This window comes from Pristiophorus japonicus, chromosome 1, assembly GCF_044704955.1.
Source record: "Pristiophorus japonicus isolate sPriJap1 chromosome 1, sPriJap1.hap1, whole genome shotgun sequence".
Lineage (NCBI taxonomy): Eukaryota > Metazoa > Chordata > Chondrichthyes > Pristiophoridae > Pristiophorus > Pristiophorus japonicus.
The window spans coordinates 513,712,973-513,732,658 of NC_091977.1; the positions used below are offsets into that span (position 1 = coordinate 513,712,973).

Sequence of the window (19,686 nt, forward strand, 5' to 3'; positions counted from 1 at the left end):
GTTTAATGTTTCATCTGAAAGATAGCACCTCCGACGTAGAAACATAGAAAATAGGTGCAGGAGTAGGCCATTCGGCTTCTCGAGCCTGCACCACCATTCAATAAGATCATGGCTGATCATTCACCTCAGTACCCCTTTCCTGCTTTCTCTCCATACCTCTTAATCCTCTTAGCCGTAAGGGCCATATCTAACTCCCTCTTGAATCTATCCAATGAACTGGCATCAACAACTTTCTGCGGTAGAGAATTCCAGTTTAACAACTCTCTGAGTGAAGAAGTTTCTCCTCATCTCAGTCCTAAATGGCTTACCCCTTATGTCCCCTGGTTCTGGACGTCCTCAAAATTGGGAACATTCTTCCTGCATCTAACCTGACCAGTCCCGTCAGAATTTTATATGTTTCTATGAGATCCCCTCTCATCCTTCTAAACTCCAGTGAATACAGGCCCAGTCGATCCAGTCTCTCCTCATATGTCAGTCCTGCCATTCTCGGAATCAGTCTGGTGAACCTTCGCTGCACTCCCTCAATAGCAAGAACGTCCTTCCTCAGATTAGGAGGCCAAAACTGAACACAATATTCCAGGTGTGGCCTCACCAAGGCCCTGTAAAACTGCAGTAAGACCTCCCTGCTCCTATCCCCTAGCTATGAAGGCCAACATACCATTTGCCTTCTTCACCGCCTGCTGTACCTGCATGCCAACTTTCAATGACTGATGTACCACGACACCCAGGTCTCGTTGCACCTCCCCTTTTCCTAATCTGCCGCCATTCAGATAATATTCTGCCTTCGTGTTTTTGCCACCAAAGTGGATAACCTCACGTTTATCCACATTATACTGCATCTGCCATGCATTTGCCCACTCACCTAACCTGTCCAAGTCACCCTGCAGCCTCTTAGCATCCTCCTCACAGCTCACACTGCCACCCAGCTCAGTGTCATCTGCAAACTTGGAGATATTACACTTAATTCCTTCATATAAATCATTAATGTATATTGTAAATAGTTGAGGTCCCAGCACTGAGCCCTGCGGCACCCCACTAGTCACTGCCTGCCATTCTGAAAAGGCACTCCCTCAGCAATGCACTGGCGTATCAGCCTAGATTTTTACTCAAGTCCCTGGATTGGGATTTGAACCCACAACCTTCTAACTCAGAGGTGAGTGCGCTACCCACTTTATTTAAAAAAATATATTAATATTTATTGAACATTAAGAACATTTACAATATCGTGATAATTCCATTGTATCATACAAATCCATTTCACCCCTCTGCACAGCCGTTCCTCCAACACATATTATCAAAACCTGAAGTTTAATTTGTCGCCTGTAACATATAATAATCTATTATACTTTACAAATTGATCATAAAATACTATCTTTAAATTATTTTCTGACTAAAACATCCAAAGAGCCTTATAATGATCTTTTAGTTTATATTTTGGTCACCTTACTTAAGGAAGGATATACTAGCTTTGGAGGGAGTACAGAGATGATTCACTAGGCTGATTCTGGATAAGAAGGGGTTACCTTATGATGATAGATTGAGTAGACTGGGTCTTTACTCGTTGGAGTTCAGAAGGATGAGGGGTGATCTTATAGAAACATTTAAAATAATGAAAGGGATAGACAAGATAGAGGCAGAGAGGTTGTTTCCACTGGTCGGGGAGACTAGAACTAGGGGGCACAGCCTCAAAGTCCGGGGGAACCAATTTAAAACCGAGTTGAGAAGGAATTTCTTCTCCCAGAGGGTTGTGAATCTATGGAATTCTCTGCCCAAGGAAGCAGTTGAGGCTAGCTCATTGAATGTTTTTAAATCACAGATAGATAGATTTTTAACCAATAAGGGAATTAAGGGTTATGGGGAGCGGGCGGGTAAGTGGAGCTGAGTCCACGGCCAGATCAGCCATGATCTTGTTGAATGGCGGAGCAGGCTCGAGGGGCTAGATGGCCTACTCCTGTTCCTAATTCTTATGTTCTTATGTTTTTATTTAAAATATCTTTTAGGTTTATTCTCCCCTTAAAAAAGAGCATTCCTTCTTTGCATAATCATAAATCTAGCCAAACTGAACATTAAATGAATTGCCGCTCCGCTAGACTCGGTCCTCACCCAGCAAGAAAACCTCACACACCTGTTGAACATAGTAATTAAAATCCTTTAACTGCGGACATAACACCAGCAAATGGGACAGAGTCTCACCCCGCGTCCCACACACTGGGCAAGTTGCCACGTCTACTTGCCCAAGACTATCATGGTAAAAATCCGGTTATAAGCCAATTTGAAATCCAGTTCCATCCACTCTGGATAATTAAAATTCGCCCACACTCCCTTCCAAATCCTGTTGAAGTCTAGCTGTGGGTATATATTCTGCCAAAACTCCTGACCAGCTGGTGTCTTAAATCTCCATTCTCTAAATACCCCATAGAAATCTTGAGTACTACAGTTGTCAACTTGGACTAACCCCTCCTCTTTCTCCAGCAGAAAGCTTGGAAAAGCGGGACGCATCAGACCTCCTTTGGAGATTTGCGTATTTATTTCTTCCATCCAATCCTGTGACATTGCCCTCACAAACTTCTCATAAATGACCTTAATTGCTTTTTCCTCTACCTCCTGATCCTCCTCCCAAACCATGTCCCTCACTACTGCTTCTAGAATCACTTCATACAATACATCTTTCATATATGTAATACCAGCTTTTATAAAAGCTTCATTAAATAATACCTCTCCTTCAATGTTGATCCACCTGTTCAAAAATAAGGGCTGTTCTAAAAATTCCTCAACATCTTTGGGCATAAACTGTACGCTTTAAAAAAATTGAGGCCAAGTGTTTACAACCCCCTTGTCAAACCTAGGGAGAGGTTTAATCGATTTCAAAAACATATTGTTGTACTCCATATAAAATATTCCCTGTCCTCCTATCCCACTTAATTAAAAAAAAGTACTGGAAACAACTCTTCCAGAAATTTGTATTTGACTTCTGAAGAAATCTCTTCAACCATTTAATTCTAAAGGATTTTTTCTTCAAATCAATATCTGGGAAATTGAGTCCTCCCTGATTTTGCTGTCCAATGATTATATTGTAAGTAACCCAGGCTGGTTTCCCTTCCCATAAAAACTTTACACAAGCGTCTCGGATAGACTTTTCCGCCCACTCAGGAATATCCTTCACCGTCAATAAGTACCATAGTTTAGATAGCAGGAGAGCTGACACCACTGTTGCTATTCCTTGCACTTTCAACCATCTTCTTTCCCATCGTCCCAAAATCTTTTTAATTTTCATAACCTTTGGTTCCCACTTCATCCCTATCCTTCTTGCACCCCATATGCACCCCCAGAACTTTAAAACCTCCACCACCTTAAAAGGGCTTTCCTCCAGTACCCCCCCACCCCCCTGCTCCTTCCCACAACCAGGCATTGGGACTTACTAGAATTTACTCTGGCTCCTAAAACTCTACAATACTCCTCCACTACTCCCATAGCTTTCCTCACTGACTCCCCATCTCTCAACGTTAAGGTCGTGTCATCTGCATATTGGTGTATCACCAATACCTGCCCGGAACTGGGAACCGCAATCCCGACTACGCCTTGTCCTTTCGCATCATGTAACCTAATGGTTCTGCTACCAATGTCTACAACAATAAGGATAGGGGACAACCCTGTCTCACTGATCTCTGTATTGGAAAATACTTGGATAAAAACCATTACATTTAACCCAGCTAAATGTGTTTGAATAAAAAATCCTTATCCACTCAATGAAATTTTTCCCAAAACCAAATGCTTCCAAAACCATCAATAAAAACTCATGAGAGACTCTATCAAAGGCTTTCTCTTGATCCATCTTTAGCACATAAGCTTCCCTCCCACTCTCTTCCATGAGTTCTATCACATCTCGGATTGAGACCACAGAAAAAGCGATGTCCCAGCCTATGACTCCATAGGACTGAGAGGGCGAAATTATCTGTTGCATCACCTCCTTCATACGATTTGCCATAACCCTCGCCAAGATCTTATCATCCACATTTAATAATGTGATGGGCCTCCAATTCTTCAGATCCCGTCTATCCCCTTTATTTTTATAAGCTAAACTTATAATACCTTTCCTCGGAGATGGGGCCAGGCTTCCCTCAGTTTTAATCTCCTTAAAAATCTCCAAGACCAATGGAATTAAAATCTCTAAAAATTCTTCATAAAATTCTGCACTTAGTCCATCAGACCCTGGGTTCCCTCCCCCGCTTAATTCCACTTATTGCTACATTTATTTCTGCTAATCCTACTTCTTTGTCACACCTGCTTCTCTCATCCTTCTTTAAACCCTCTTCAATAAAAGCACTAACCTTCTCCATCGCCAATTTAGAAATGTCTTCTTTTGTATATAACTCTTGATAAAAGTTACTAGCCGCCTCCATAATCTCCCCACTTCCATTAATGATCCTTTTCCCAATCTTCAACTCTCCAATTAATGATAACTGTTGTTGCAACATCTTTTGCTCTAGAAAATATCTAGTGCATCTTTCTCCCTTCAATGCCTCTTTAGCCTTTGTGCGGAGAATGGCTCCCTTGCATTTTTCAGTTTGCAATAATTCCCACTCTTCCTTTAAAACCTTCCACTTTGTCTCTGCTCCCTGATCGCCTCCGTCAACTGCTTTACAGATATCTGTTCACCTTCTGTTTAAATTCTCTCCTTGACGCCGATTAGCTGTTGCTCTTTCTTTCCCGTAACGTACCGAAAATACTTTTACCTCAGATATGAAATTGTCCCATTAAATTCTTTTTTCTTTCAAGAATAAAGGTTCCTTCCGAGCATTTATTATTATATTTAAAATCCCTTCTTTAAAAACAAATCTCTTTCAGGAACTGATTGTTTAATATCCGCATCCCTGAACCGATCTTAACTCTGCTGTTCCTAATTTTAAGAACCAAAGCCGAGTGGCTTGCCCCCAAAATACTCCAGCTTGTGCGCTTGCACACCCCAAAACAACTCCATCCTACTGTGTGCTCACAACTCTCCAAAAATACTCTGGGCAATGTGTGCCTCTCCACCACCGCCTCCCGCCCCACCCCCCCCTCCCCACACACAAAAATACAGCCCACTGCCAGACCCTGTGCTCTTGCATCCCTCCTCCCCCCACCCCTCCAAAAATACTCTGGGCCCTGTGTACCTCTCCACCCCCCCCCACCCCCACCATAAAGTACTTCAGCCTTCTGGACTCCTCGTGTCCCCTCCCCCCGGCCCGTCCCGTCTGCCAGGTCGGAGGAGAGCAGTGCCCTCCGCCTGCCCAATTACCCCAGCAAACGAAACTCGCGCCAAGGTCGAGAACTAAAACTTTAACCTGTCTTTACTCCTTTCAGATGCTGATGGATCCACCTTGTAATATTAAGGACAGACTGCATCTTTCAAAGATGGTATTAAGGCACCTAGATGAAAGACTAAGTGCCCACAGTGCAGGGCACCATCAACGCTGTAAAAGGAAGGGATGAGACAAATTAACAAGGTAGAGGTTAGGTGCTGCTAATTTGGGGTTTTAAACGCCTGTCGATCACGGAGGAAGAGGAAGGAGTTCCACTGTTTTGAACCCTTAGCAAAGATTGAGTTGGTGCAGGAGATGGTGCAATGAGTTTTTGAAGCAAAAAAATACAGACCAGAAAAGTGACCACTGTGCCGTTTTTTCTCCCATAACTTTGGTGTAAAATTGATTTGTAACAACCGCGCCTATTGAGCAACTGCACACTTACAGAGGCAGCTTGCTTCCGGGCCTGATTAATCAATTCCTTTATCTCGGACAGGTTTCTGCTCAGGTTGTCCTCCAGCCTTTTCAACGGTTTCAACCTGTCCAGCAAGTAATTGGCTTGAATTTCGATCTCTTGCACCTTCTTTCCAGCAGCCACGGCTATAAGGGGGCAAAGGTCAGAAATTCAAGTAAAGGCGAAAGAGCACTGCGCTTACACTAGTCACTGCACCATTACAAACTGGAATTCTTGGGCGAAACAACGAGGACTGTAAAGTGGCAGAAAATCTGACGGCATGAGTTTTGATTTTTTTTTAATTAAACGTAGATGTGCTTGGTTTCGTGCTGCCCATGTCCAGTCATGCAAAATATGCACATTTGTCAAAAATGAACTTTAATCAATTTTTCTCTGTAAACTTACCAGTCTTTGCTGAATCATTGATGAGGTCATTTGTTTCCCTGATGGTTTTATTGACCCTTGCTAAAGTGCCAGATGTGCTCAACAGCTGCCGACTGAAGTGCTGAATTCCAGCAAGAGCTGCAGCAGCTGTCAGATTAGCGGCAACGGCACGATCTCTTGCCTCGCGAACTCTAGCAGCAGTACCTGCAACATACAACGGTTAATCTTTTCGAAAAGCATCTACGCCGAAAGTAGTCACCCACTGACGCCATCGAGTCAACTTCATATTTTTATATTTAAGCTACTTTTTAATTCTTTTCTTGGCCTCCCGGGATTTTCCCATTCCTGCACTTGTGCTGATCTACATTGGCTCCCGGTCTAACAATACCTCCAATTTAAAATGATCATGCTTGTGTTCAAATCCCTCCCCATTTCTACCTCCTCCAGCCCGACAACCCTAAATTACAAGGAGAGATTGTACAGATTAGGGTTGTATTCCCTAGAATGTAGAAGGTTAAGGGGTGATTTGATCACAGTTTTCAAGATTTTAAGGGAGTTTTCAAGATATTAAGGGGAACAGATAGGGTAGATAGAGATAAACTATTTCCGCTGGTTGGGGAGTCTAGGACTAGGGGGCATAGTCTAAAAATTAAGAGTCAGACCTTTCAGGAATGAAATTAGGAAACACTTCTCCACACAAAGGGTGGTAGAAGTTTGGAACTCTCTTCCACAAACAGCAATTGATGCGAGATCAATAGTTAATTTTAAATCTGAGATTGAGAGATTTTTATGAACCAAAGGTATTAGGGGATATGGGCCGAAGGTGGGTTTATGGTCGCAGATCAGCCATGATCTCATTGAATGGCGGTACAGGTTCGAAGGGCTGAATCGCCTACTCCTGTTCCCATGACAACTCTGCATTCCTACAATTCTGGACTCTTGTCCATCCCCCGATTTCCTTCGCCCCACCTTCGCCGGCCGTGTCTTCAGCTGCCTGGGTCCTTAACTCTGGAATTCCCTCCCGAAACTCTCCGCCCCTCCTTCCACCTTTAAGACGCTGCTTAAAACCTACCTCTTTGAACCCTGTTCTAATAGCTTATTATGTGGCTTGGCGTCTAATATTGCCTGATAATGCCCCCGTGAAGCTCCTTGGGGCATTTTACTACATTAAGGCTGCTAGATAAATGCAAGTTGTTGTTGTTGCCTATTTTGAATCACCTGGGCATAGCACATAAAGGAAAATCAGGCAACGCAAAGACCCTAAGGGAGCCCTCCCATTTCTCATCTGTGCATGGCGTCCAGGAGATCCAATCATGCTGAGGAGTGGGAACAGGAAAATTAGTCCCTACATTTTAATTGACCCTCTTGTGAGAGGAAACGTGAATTCCCATCACTACAGCTGCTTTTATACTTCAATTCATCAAGGACAAAGCTTTAACGCATTTCACATCCACTGAGCTGACCAATCCCCTTACAGAATTCAGCAGCCATCTTGGTACAGGCCTACAAAAGGTAAACCCTACCTAACTGTATTCAAGTCTCCCGGTATTATAGCACAACCAGAGCTGTAATGACCATAATCTCCATTTTAATAAAAGAACGAAAGAAAGAATTGCATTTACATAGTGCCTTTCACAACCACCGGATGTCTTAAAGCTCTTTACAGCCAATGAAGTACTTTTGGAGTGTAGTCACTGTTGTAATGTAAGAAACGCAGCAGTCAATTTGTGCACAGCAAATTCCCACAAACAGCAATGTGATAATGACCAGATAATCTGTTTTTTTTGTTATGTTGATTGAGGGATAAATATTGGCCAGGACACCGGGGAAAACCCCCCTATTCTTTTTCAAAATAGTGCCATGGGATCTTCTACGTCCACCTGAGAGCAGGCAGTGCCTCGGTTTAACGTCTCATCCGAAAGATGGCACCTCCGACAGTGCAGCACTCCTTCAGACTGCACTGGAATGTCAGCCTAGATTTATGTGCTCAAGTTCTTGGAGTGGGAAGTGAACCCACAACCTTCTGACTGAGAGGCGAGTGCGCTACCCACTGAGCCACAGCTGACACTTTTATGTAAAGAAAGGGCACGTTCCTCTGTAGGATTCTAACAATTCCTGAAATACCTGGGTGTGGATTTAATTTACACCCCATAATATTTACTGTCAGATTTTTTGGGCGGAGGGAGCGAGCTTTTATATGTGGTGGGAGGGTAGATGTCATCTGATCTGAACACATAAACGGAAGATGCTTGCTCAGGCCAACCTCATACTTCGCTCTTGAGAGCTGCATAGACAATCTGAACATTTCGAAATGGAAATTATACAAAGTCTCAGATTCTTCCATTTCCTCAGCAATGAACATTCCTACTTGTTTTCGGTATGGTTGAATTAGCTACATCACTCACCGTTGGGCAATCCTGCCAGTATCTGTAGGGGCTCACTCAGCTGTCTGCTCACATTATGCGCATTCTTCCGAATCTGATCAACTTTCTCCTTCAGTCCATTCAGCTGATTCACAAGACCTGAACAGATAAGACAGCCTAAGAAGGTGTTCAGATACAATACCCACAGTAAGGACACACTCGTTTATGTAGACCCACAAATAACCCAGGGAAAACTTTAAGGGGCTGAAATTGCCCCTTTCCTTAAGGCCTCTTAACACCGGAAATTGGCGGCCACGCTGCGGAGTGCAATGGCCGGCGACTTTTCGTGTAATGGCTGCCATTATCAAAATTCCACTCCCGTGTTATCCCAGCGGTGACCCGCTCCCCACCTACCACTCCCCTGCTGCCGATCTGTGTTACGTGTGTCAGCACAGTGAGCACCGCTGATCTACCCCAGCCCGATGGCAAAATTCCGCCGTGAAAATCTTCAGTCTACTCGGCGGTGCCAAAAGAAGCTTTTTTGCGGTGGTGCACCAAGACTGAGGCCTTCTGAAATGGCGGCATGGCTCCCCTTAAAGGGGAGGACCTACTGTTGCTGCCGCCATGTTTTTTTTTGTCGGCTGACTGCCATGTCAGCCCGACAATTATGCCCCCGGGTTTGGCCGGGCTGCCCACAGGCAGCCTGGCACCCCCTCTTAGATGCCAGGCCGCTGGCTCGGCAGAAACCCTCCCTGGTGGCCCAGTGGACCGAATTTTAAAGATCGAGCAAGCTCTCCCCTTGAAGTGAAGGGGGGAGCCATGATGACGCGGCGCCATGATGACATCATCACAGCGGCCACTCTGCCCCCCCCCCACCCCGCCTCCCCCAATGTCCGCCCCTCCAGTGTTGCCACCGCCGCATAACCACCCCCATTAAGAGCGACTTTCGGATACAATTAAATAAAAACAAAGAGCGGAATTTCGCTCAAGAGGCGACCTCTACCACCACGGTGGTAAAAACACTCAAAACGGGATGCGTGCGCCCTGTTTCGGGCGGCTGACAATTTCGGCCCCTAAACCTCCTCCGTGATCTCTGAAGGCAGTAAACTGCTGCCCTAGGATATCAGGCTAACATTATTCCAGTCTGTCCTGTTGTATTCCACAGGTGATTCTCCGAAGATCGGATCATTTGCACTTAAGAACGCTAAAAAAAAAGGGACTTGAAAGGTCATTTTGATTCAGGGGGCTTGCGTGTTTCAGAGATTGGTGGGAATGTTTACCGGTGGGCAGTAGCGGGTCGGATAGCCATTTTATATCCCACCCAATTTTTGTTTCCATCCAAGCCAATAGAGATGAAAATCAGGCGGTGTGAAAAGTTGGGCGTCTTCTCTGCCAACAGCTGCTTTGTGCCCAGGGGAACGTTCATCCCATTATGAGCAATCTGTACTAGTACAGAATCAGGCTCGATGGAGGAAACTAAACAACTGAGGGCAAAACTTCAAGCGGAAGAAGCTCGATGAATTATCTTCCTTTCTCGAAAATAATCAAATAATCTGTAAGGTATCAATCAGTCGTCACAATGCCCATTGTTTGGCCGTGGCTACTTGTTCTCCAGAGATGACATTTGCATGGTCTTGGCAGCTCATAAATCTTGTGGGGGGAGTTTTAACCATAGCCTGCCCAGGATATGTTAGCTTTAGCTACAAAGGGATTAGAGTATAAGAGTAAAGAAGTCTCACTACAATTATACCGGGTATTGGTGAGACCACACCTGGAGTACTGTGTACAGTTCTCGTCTCCTTACCAAAGGAACGACACACTTGCCTTAGAGGGAGTGCAACGAAGGTTCATCAGACTGATTCCTGGGATGGGGGGGGATTGCTCTATGAGGAGAGCTTGAGTAGACTAGGCTGATATTCCCTAGAGCTTAGACGAATGAGAGGTGATCCAAACATGCAAAATTCTCAAGGGGCTTGACAGGGTTAATGCTGAAAAGATGTTTCCCCTGACTGGGGAATCTAGAACACAGGATCACAGTCTCAAAATAAGGGGTTGGACTTTTAGGACTGAAATGAGGAGAAATTTCTTCACTCAAAGGGTGGTGAATCTTTGGAATTCTCTACCCCAGAGGGCTGTGGATGCTCAGTCGTTGAGTATATTCAAGACAGAAGTCAATAAATTTTGGGGATGAAGGGAATTAAGGGATATGGGGATAGTGCGGGAAGGTGGGGCTGAGGTAGAAGATCAGCCATGATCCTATTGAATGGCAGAGCAGGCTCGAAGGGCCGTATGGCCTACACCTGCTCCTATTTCTTATGTTCTTGTATCCAGCAGAATCCAGGTGGGCTGGCAGTTAAAATGCCCTGTGCGACTTACCTCTCCGATCCTGCTACCTTCCCGTGGGTCCCGATAATAGCCTGCCTGCTCCTTTTAGCAGGCAGTGGGGCACTTACTGGCATGGAGCATTAGTGGCTGCTCCCCCTGGTGGCGAAGAGGAGCCGGGGCCGGAAGAGACTCAGATAGGCAAGTTTATTTAATTTTCTTCCTGGGTTAGCAGGAGCGGGAAGCTTGGCCGGGCCCTATAAGGAAACCTTGGGCTGCTCCTACCATACACTTCACCTCCCCCTCGTGCTCCTGCATTGCCCTTCCGAACCCCCCTCGCCTCCCACACGCTCACCTTAGTGCCGAGGACCATCTCACTGGGTCCCTGCCCGCAGCTTCCTGCCACTCCAAATCCCGCTGCTGCCCACCTGCCAGGCAGCTCGTGCCACTGGGGTTCGGGCGGGAGACTGACGGCCAGCGTGTGGACCAGGCCCGGGAGTTAAAACCTCCGCGGCCTCGATCTGCGGAGGGCCATTGGGGGCTGCCTGCCCGCCTCAGCCATTGTTCCCACCGACACTGCTCTCCATTAAAATTGGCCCTTTGATTTGTGATTTTAAAAATACCTAGATGCGCGTTTACAATCGATACTTTATGAGAAAGGACAGCTTTCCATTGTAATCATAGAACGGTATAGCTCAGAAGGAGGCCGCTCGACCCATCATGCCTGTGCCGGCTCGACTGAAAGAGCTATCCAATTAGTCCCTCGCCCCCTGCTCTTTCCCTGTAGCCCTGCAAATGTTGCTGTCAGCCAGTTCAATGGTTTCCACCAACAATAAAGTGCGGAGATTAATGTTGAATGCCTAAATTGGACAGATTATTCACCAGTGGTTTTCCTTTTCAAATCGTTTGCATCACTCAGGAGCTTTGAACTGTGCTGAGCCGACTCCTTGCCGATTTCCCCAAGTGGCCTTTGAGGACCCATGGCCTAGTAAATGATACAAAAGCAACATTCAGTGCAAGATTAATGGACCCATTTACATCTGGAGCAGTAAAGTCGCACACTGCAAGCCTATATTAAGTTGTGACATCCAATTATATAAATAATGCACATTGAGCACAATTATAGCCCTTGGCATTCGTTGCGGTTATTTTGAAAGTGCATTTTTATATAATATTTGAAGCGTTTCTGTACTTTGTAATTTGATGGATCATTTTCTTTGCTTTGGAGGCGAGACATTAGCAGTGTGAAACACAGGCAGGCATTACAGCAGTTCATGATGATTTAAAGCAGTCTTGTAATACAGTGTACAGTGTCGGAAAGGACATTGAAGTGGACAGTGAAAACCAGGTTAAAATAAAACTAGCTGAGTTTCGAGAGGACGAAGAGAATGAGGGACACGGTGGTTTATGGGTCTGAGATTTATCAAACTAGATAGACTTGATGGTCACAATGACATTCCCTAGTCCTAACAATATTTATATTCCTACATAGTAAGGGAATCAAGGGATAAGGGGATAGTGTGAGAAGGTGGAGTTGAGGTAGAAGATCAGCCATGATCTTGTTGAATGGTGGAGCAGGCTCGAAGGGCCGAATGGTCTACTCTTGCTCCTAATTCTTATGCCATTAAATGATCCCAGCTAAAACTGTAGACTTGTATTGCATATATTGACCACCTGTGAGTGCTGCAGAGTCCCATAAAATACACCTGGGCCAATGGAAGACAAAACAGAAAACAGAGAGTCGGGATAAATGGGTCATTTTCCGGTTGGCAAACAGTGTCTAGTGGGGTGCCGCAGGGATCGGTGCTGGGCCCTCAACTATTTACAATTTATATTAATGACTTGGATGAAGGGACCGAGTGTAATGTAGCCAAGTTTGCTGATGATACAAAGATGGGTGGGAAATCAAATTATGAGAAGGACACAAAAAATCTGCAAAGGGATATAGACAGGCTAAGAGAGTGGGCAAAAATTTAGCAGATGGAGTATAATGTGGGAAAATGTGAGGTTATCCACTTTGGCAGAAATAATAGAAAAGCAAATTATAATTTAAATGGAGAAAAATTGCAAAGTGCTGCAGTACAGAGAGACCTGGGGGTTCTTGTGCATGAAACACACAAAGTTACTATGCAGGTACAGCACGTAATCAGGAAGGCAAATGGAATGTTGGCCTTTATTGCAAGGGGGATAGAGTATAAAAGCAGAGAAGTCCTACAACTGTACAGGGTATTGGTGAGGCCATACCTGGAATACTGCGGACAGTTTTGGTCTCCGTATTTACAGAAGGATATATTTGCATTGGAGGCTGTTCAGAGAAGGTTCACTAGGTTAATTCCGGAGATGAGGGGGTTGACTTGACTTATGAAGATAGGTTGAGTAGGTTGGGCCTATACACATTGGAGTTCAGAAGAATGAGAGGTGATCTTATTGAAACATAAGATAATGAGGGGGCTCGACAAGGTGGATGCAGAGAGGATATTTCCACTCATAGGGGAAACTAAAACTAAGGGATGTAATCTCAGAATAAGGGGCTGCTCATTTAAAACTGAGATGTGGAGGAATTTCTTTTCTGAGGGTTGTAAATCTGTGGAATTCTCTGCCCCAGAGAGTTGTGGAGGCTGGGTCATTGAATATATTTAAGGCGCAGATAGACAGATTTTTGAGCGATAAGGGAATAAAGGGTTATGGGGAGTGGGCAGGGAAGTGGAGCTGAATCCATGATCAGATTAGCAATGATCTTATTAAATGGCGAAGCAGGCTCGAGAGGCCAAATGGCCTACTCCTGCTCTTATTTCATGTTTCTTATGTAAACCTAGTCTCAAACCAATTGTGTGACCCAGTAACAAAAAAATCAATGAGCAACTGTGTGCCTCAGCAAAACAGGGGGCTTTCTTTTCAAGTAAGCAACTATTTTGGCTGAGACTATTTCCAACAAATGTGGGCAGTTGCAATAACTGCTCCAGCGCAAGAAATGTTGCCCTCACTCCCCTTCAGATTAATTTTCTCTTCACTCCACTTCAGTTTGGTAGAGTGCAACATCCTTCCATTTCCCCAAAGCTGCCCTATTGTATTCCTGAGTCCCACACTATAACACAAACAGCTCAAATAAAATTAGCAGGCAGGAATGAAAATCCAATGGATTCTATAACGAGTGGGCGATCCTCTCTGCCAGATTGCCACCCATCTGGTGAAGACAAATATCTATGGTCATTAATTTAAATTTGCACCGCAAACCAACAATGTCTCCTGGCACTTCTTCCCAGCTCCTTGCCACTGGAGTGAGTTCTATAGATGCTAGCATCCATATCAAGTAGCCATTATTTACATTGCCTATATTGTGATTTCCATTTATTCAGCTGTATGGAGTAACACACCCACAAGGAATCCCATCCTCATCTGGAAAGGATCACTGGATAGAAATGGGGAGAAAGAACACGGTCTGATTTTTCCCTTTTGTAGTTGAGGATCAGTGCAATCCAGTGTAGTGACATCGGCGGAGTGTCGAGCTGAAATCTGATGGGGCAGAGTTGAATCAGAGACCTTGTGTGACTGAGTTTGATACTAGGTGGTGCACACTGACCCACTGAGCTTTTGAGGGAAGCCCACAGTTCCTTTTCGTGTCGGACAGTTTCAAGTGAGAGCAACATGTGTCACAACCATCCACAAAACCGAAATGTGGAGCCTTGTTCAGCCACTGAGATGTTCGAGTGAAGAAACACCTGCAAACAGAGGGGCGATTTTCTGCTTCAGCACCCGTGGAGGTGCATATTGGGAAATGCACAGCCCCAGCCCGTGATTGTCCATCCAACAATTTTAATGGTCAGAAAATCATGGCAATTTGCTGATGGGTGCTTCCAACATGTGCCAGGAGCACTGAAATGGAACATCCCCTTTTGGATTGCAGTGGATCTCTAGCAACTCCGAGTTACATTGCGCAGCAAACACCCGACACTGAACCGAGCTCGGGTAGCAATGCTAGACGTTTATCATAATCTAAATGATAGGTGGGCTAAGAGAGAGTAAAGAAAGAATCGAGACAGTCAGTTCCTTGAGATGTGTTTTCTTTAGAAAGAAGAAATAAAAACGGTCTGAATTAGCAGTTTGAGGGATTATTGGGGAGGTTTTCCTCTGCTTTTTGCAACAAAATTGTAAACACGTTCTTTATCCTCTCATTCACCAATTCACTACATATAGGAAACAACGTTTAATAGGCTGGCTTTGAGCATGGATCAGACTATACTTTGGCGTAACTATTTCCAATAAGAAAATACTCACCACCTTTAATGCAACATTGGCTTTGCTCCGAGCTTCCAATGCAATACCTGCGGCTTCTTCAACCAGCGCCTGGATGTTGGAGTGTGCATTGACTGCCACAGTGGCATTCAGAGACATGTTCCTTACAGCTGAAAGGGAACTATTGACAGGAAACAGTTCACTGTAATGGCTCGCACAGAATCTCACAGGCACGGTACTGTAACATCTCTACCGACAATCACACTTCTCTTTGTACATGTTAACTCTCTTCCTATTTGTGACTTTGCAGTTTCCTCCGTCAAAGGACGAGACGGTCGAGACCACACACATCTCTCTGTAAATGAGAACCCGTCTCTGCAGATTCTCCTGCCCTTGCAAACCGGAGCTTGCAGCACCTAAAAGGCATTCTATTCAGTTGTCTGGCCAAGAACTAGCTTGTTAGTAGAATCTGCATTTCAGTCAAGCTGGAATTTATTTGCCTGGCATCGGCAGGAAAGTACAACTAATGATAAGTGAAACATTACAGCAGCATTTACTGTTTCGGATGCATAAGAATTGAAAGAAAACGTGTTTAGCACCTTCCATTTCAATGACTAAGAATATACATATATGTTTCAGAAATTTAGAAAGAGAAGCCCCTTGATCTAAAGATTTGGGTGCGCGTCATCAAACCATTGTATCTGATTGGTTCAGCCCAAGGAGTCCAATGATGGCTGTGGGTTTTAACGTTGCATTGTCACTACAGCAGGGCTCTGAGGATTGAAAAAGCTTTGTTTAAAACCCCCCTATTTACAACAGTTTCTTTACTGAAACAAAATGACACTTGAAAATGTTGTCAATCTGCCCGCCTTTTCTTGACAATGCAATACATTGAACTGTCAATACAGAATGCTACACAAGTCGTCACAATGGCAGCCAATTGCAGTTCTGTTACTACACATTTACAGGGACTGACCTGTTCAGCAGATCAGCGAGCTTACTGAGTTCCTCAGTGTGGTCCTCTGCCCTGTAGACAAGACTCAGCACACTCTTTCGAGTCATTTCCATTACCAGCTTGTCAATGTGCATCCTCATCTTGGCATTCCACAAATCCAGCTGATCGCTGTGTTGCTCCAGAAACTGTAGTCACAGATACAGAGTAACAATATTAACAAGAACAAAACCGATCAATACAGAATGCCATACAGGTGGCCACAATGGCTTGCAACAGGAGTTCTGTTATACAGAGGACACATTTCCATAGACTTTGTATATTTTATGTAGCGCCTTTCACGACCATCGCATGTCCCAACGCGCTTTACAGTCAATGAAGTACTATTTTGAAGTGTAGTCACTGCTGTAATGTAGGAAACGCGACAGCCAATTTGAGCACAGCAAGCTCCCACAAACAGCAATGTGATAATGACCAAATTTTTTTAAATGTTTTTAATTTAGGGATTAATATTGACCAGGGCACCAGGGATAACATCCCTGCTCTTTGAAATAGTGCCATGGGATCTTTTACATCCTCCTGATAGGGCAGACGGGGCCTCAGTTAAATGTCTCATACGAAAGCCAGCAAAAAATGACTAAAAAAAAATTAAGAAAGGGAAGATAGACTATAAAAGTAAACTAGCACAACATATAACAATGGATAGCAAGAGTTTCTATAGGTATATAAAAGGGAAAAGAGTGGCTAAAGTAAATATTGGTCCCTTAGTGGATGAGTCCGAGGAATTAGTAATGGGGAACATGGAGATAGCAGAAATTCTGAACAAATATTTTGCATCCGTCTTTATGGTAGAGGACACTAACAATATTCTGACAGTGGATAGTCTAGGGGCTATGGCGGGGGGGGGGGGGGGGGGGGGGGAGGAACTTAACACAATCGCAATCACTAATGAGGTGTTACTCAGTAAGATAATGGGACTAAAAGCAGATAAATCCCCTGGACCTGATGGCTTGCATCCTAGGGTCGTAAGAGAAGTAGCGGCAGGGATAGTGGATGCATTGGTTGTAATTTACCAAAATTCCCTGGATTCTGGGGAGGTCCCAGCAGATTGGAAAACTGCAAATGCAACGTCCCTATTTAAAAAAGGAGGCAGACAAAAAGCAGGAAATTATAGACCAGTTAGCCTAACATCTGTGGTTGGGAAAATGTTGCAGTCCATTATTAAAGAAGCAGTAGCAGGACATTTGGAAAAACAAAATTCAGTCATGCAGAGTCAGCATGGATTTATGAAGGGGAAGTCATGTTTCACAAATTTGCTGGAATTTTTTGAGGATGTAACGAACAAGGTGGATAAAGGGGAACCAGTGGATATGGTGTATTTGGACTTCTAGAAGGCATTTGACAAGGTGCCACATAAAAGGTTACAGCACAAGAAAAAAGTTCATGGGGTCGGGGGTAATATATTAGCATAGATAGAGGATTGGCTAACTAACAGAAAACAGAGAGTTGGGATAATTGGTTCATTCTTTGGTTGGCAATCAGTAACTAGTGGGATGCCGCAGGATCAGTATTGGGACCCCAACCAATTACAATCTATATTAACGACTTGGAAGAAGAGACTGAGTATAACGTAGCCAAATTTGCTGACGATACAAAGGTGGGAGGAAAAGCAATGTGTGAGGAGGACACAAAGTGTGTGGGCAAAAATTTGGCCGATGGAGTATAATGTTGGAAAGTGTGAGGTCATGCACTTTGGCAGAAAAAAAACAAAGAACAAGTTATTATTTAAATGGAGAAAGATGGCAAAGTGCTGCAGTACAGCAGGACCTGGGGTACTTGTGCATGAAACACAAAAGGATAGTATGCAGGTACAGCAAATGATCAGGAAGCGCAATGGAATCTTGGCCTTTATTGCAAAGGGGATGGAGTATAAAAGCAGGGAAGTCTTGCTAAAGCTATACAGGGTATTGATGAGGCTACACTTGGAATACTGCGTGCAGTTTTGGTTTCCATATTTATGAAAGGATATACTTGCTTTGGAGGCAGTTCAGAAAAGGTTCACTAGGTTGATTCTAGAAATGAGGAAAGGTTGAGTAGGTTGGGCCTTTACTCATTGGGATTCAGAAGAATGAGAGGTGATCTTATCGAAACGTATAAGATTATGAGGGGGCTTGACAAGGTGGATGCAGAGAGGATGTTTCCACTGATGGGGGAGACTGCAACTAGAGGGCATGATCTTAGAATAAGGGGCCGCACATTTAAAACTGAGATGAGGAGAAATTTCTTCTCTCAGAGTGTTGTAAATCTGTGGAATTCGCTGCCTCAGAGAGCTGTAGAAGCTGGGACATTGAATAAATTTAAGACAGAAATAGACAGTTTCTTAAACGATCAGGGGATAAGGGGTTATGGGGAGCGGGCAGGGAAGTGGAGCTGAGTCCATGGTTAGATCAGCCATAATCTTATTGAATGGCAGAGAAGGCTCAAGGGGCCGTATGGCCTACTCCTGTTCCTTTTTCTTATGGTCTTATGTAAAGATAACACCTCCGACAGTGCAGCGCTCCCTCAGCACTGCACTGGAGTGTCAGCCTAGATTTTTGTGCTCAAGGCTGTGGAGTGGGACTTCAACTCACAACCTTCTGACTCAGAGGTGAGTATGTTACCCTCTGAGCCACAGCTGACAACAAGTATTGCATATACACAAAGGTGTGCACTGAATTGTTCCTTTGTAGGCCTGAGCGTGGCATGAAATACAATCTAACTCCATTTCACAACACAGATCTCTGCTGGCTTCCCTGAGGGCTCAGCAGACAAATTCACTGGAAACAGCTTAGTGTCATAGATCCGGGAAGTACCACATAGGTCGATCCCTAATCTACGCAGTTAGCTAATCTCAAGCAGTAGGACAGTGGATCAACTGGACTCAGTGCTCCCAGCTGAGGGGGGAGATTACTGTCCTGTGACTCGCTGAAAATTGATCTCTCCCCCTCTGATGAATACTGAAACCCGCTATCTCACTATTACATTCTTGGTTCACATAAGGTATGACCATGTGGGCAAGGTAGCAGAGTCTGCCAGTGTCTGTGGACCTGAGCCTTATGGATAGAAGATGGAAAATGCAGGAGGAAAATAGATAAATCATTTTTTGGTAATGATTTATATAAATTGCAAGACAATTTGAACTATAGCTATTTCAGCTAAGTTAAAAATCTGTTCAACCCAATCTGATATCACTATCAAAAGACAGAGGCTAAATTTCCCATCCTTCCTAGTCTACATAGAATACATTGGATTACATACCCAACCAGTCCATACCGGCATTTATGCTCCACTCGAGCTTCCTCCTGTCTTTCTTCATCTAAATCTATCAGCATAACCCTCTATTCCCTTCTCCCTCATATGCTTTCTAACCTCCCCTTAAATGCATCTATACTATTCGCTTCAACCACTCCCTGTGGTAGTGAGTTCCACATTCGCACCACTCTTTGGGTAAAGAATAAAATCAATCAAAATCCAAATTTCATGCAGGTTAAATACTAACTTGATTCATGTGGAATTAACATAAGAATTAGGAGCAGGAGTAGACCATAAGGGTCTTTGAGTCTGTTCTGTCTTTCAATAAGATCTCAACTCCACTTTCCCGCCCGATCCCCATATCCCTTGATTCCCCTAGAGTCCAAAAATCTATCTATCACAGCC

General features: G+C 44.3%; 1 protein-coding gene across 1 annotated transcript in view; it reads right to left on the reverse strand.

Moving 5' to 3' along the window:
• The window catches only part of lama1 (laminin, alpha 1), a 439,104-nt gene that overhangs the window by 79,300 nt on the left and 340,118 nt on the right, over positions 1–19,686 (reverse strand). The window contains exons 39-44 of the mRNA XM_070895870.1: positions 16,015–16,178; positions 15,081–15,219; positions 11,688–11,790; positions 8,526–8,642; positions 6,142–6,324; positions 5,728–5,882 (exon numbers count right to left, since the gene is read on the reverse strand). Of these exons, the coding sequence (XP_070751971.1) occupies positions 5,728–5,882; positions 6,142–6,324; positions 8,526–8,642; positions 11,688–11,790; positions 15,081–15,219; positions 16,015–16,178 (861 nt within the window). The remainder of the gene's footprint in view (positions 1–5,727; positions 5,883–6,141; positions 6,325–8,525; positions 8,643–11,687; positions 11,791–15,080; positions 15,220–16,014; positions 16,179–19,686) is intronic.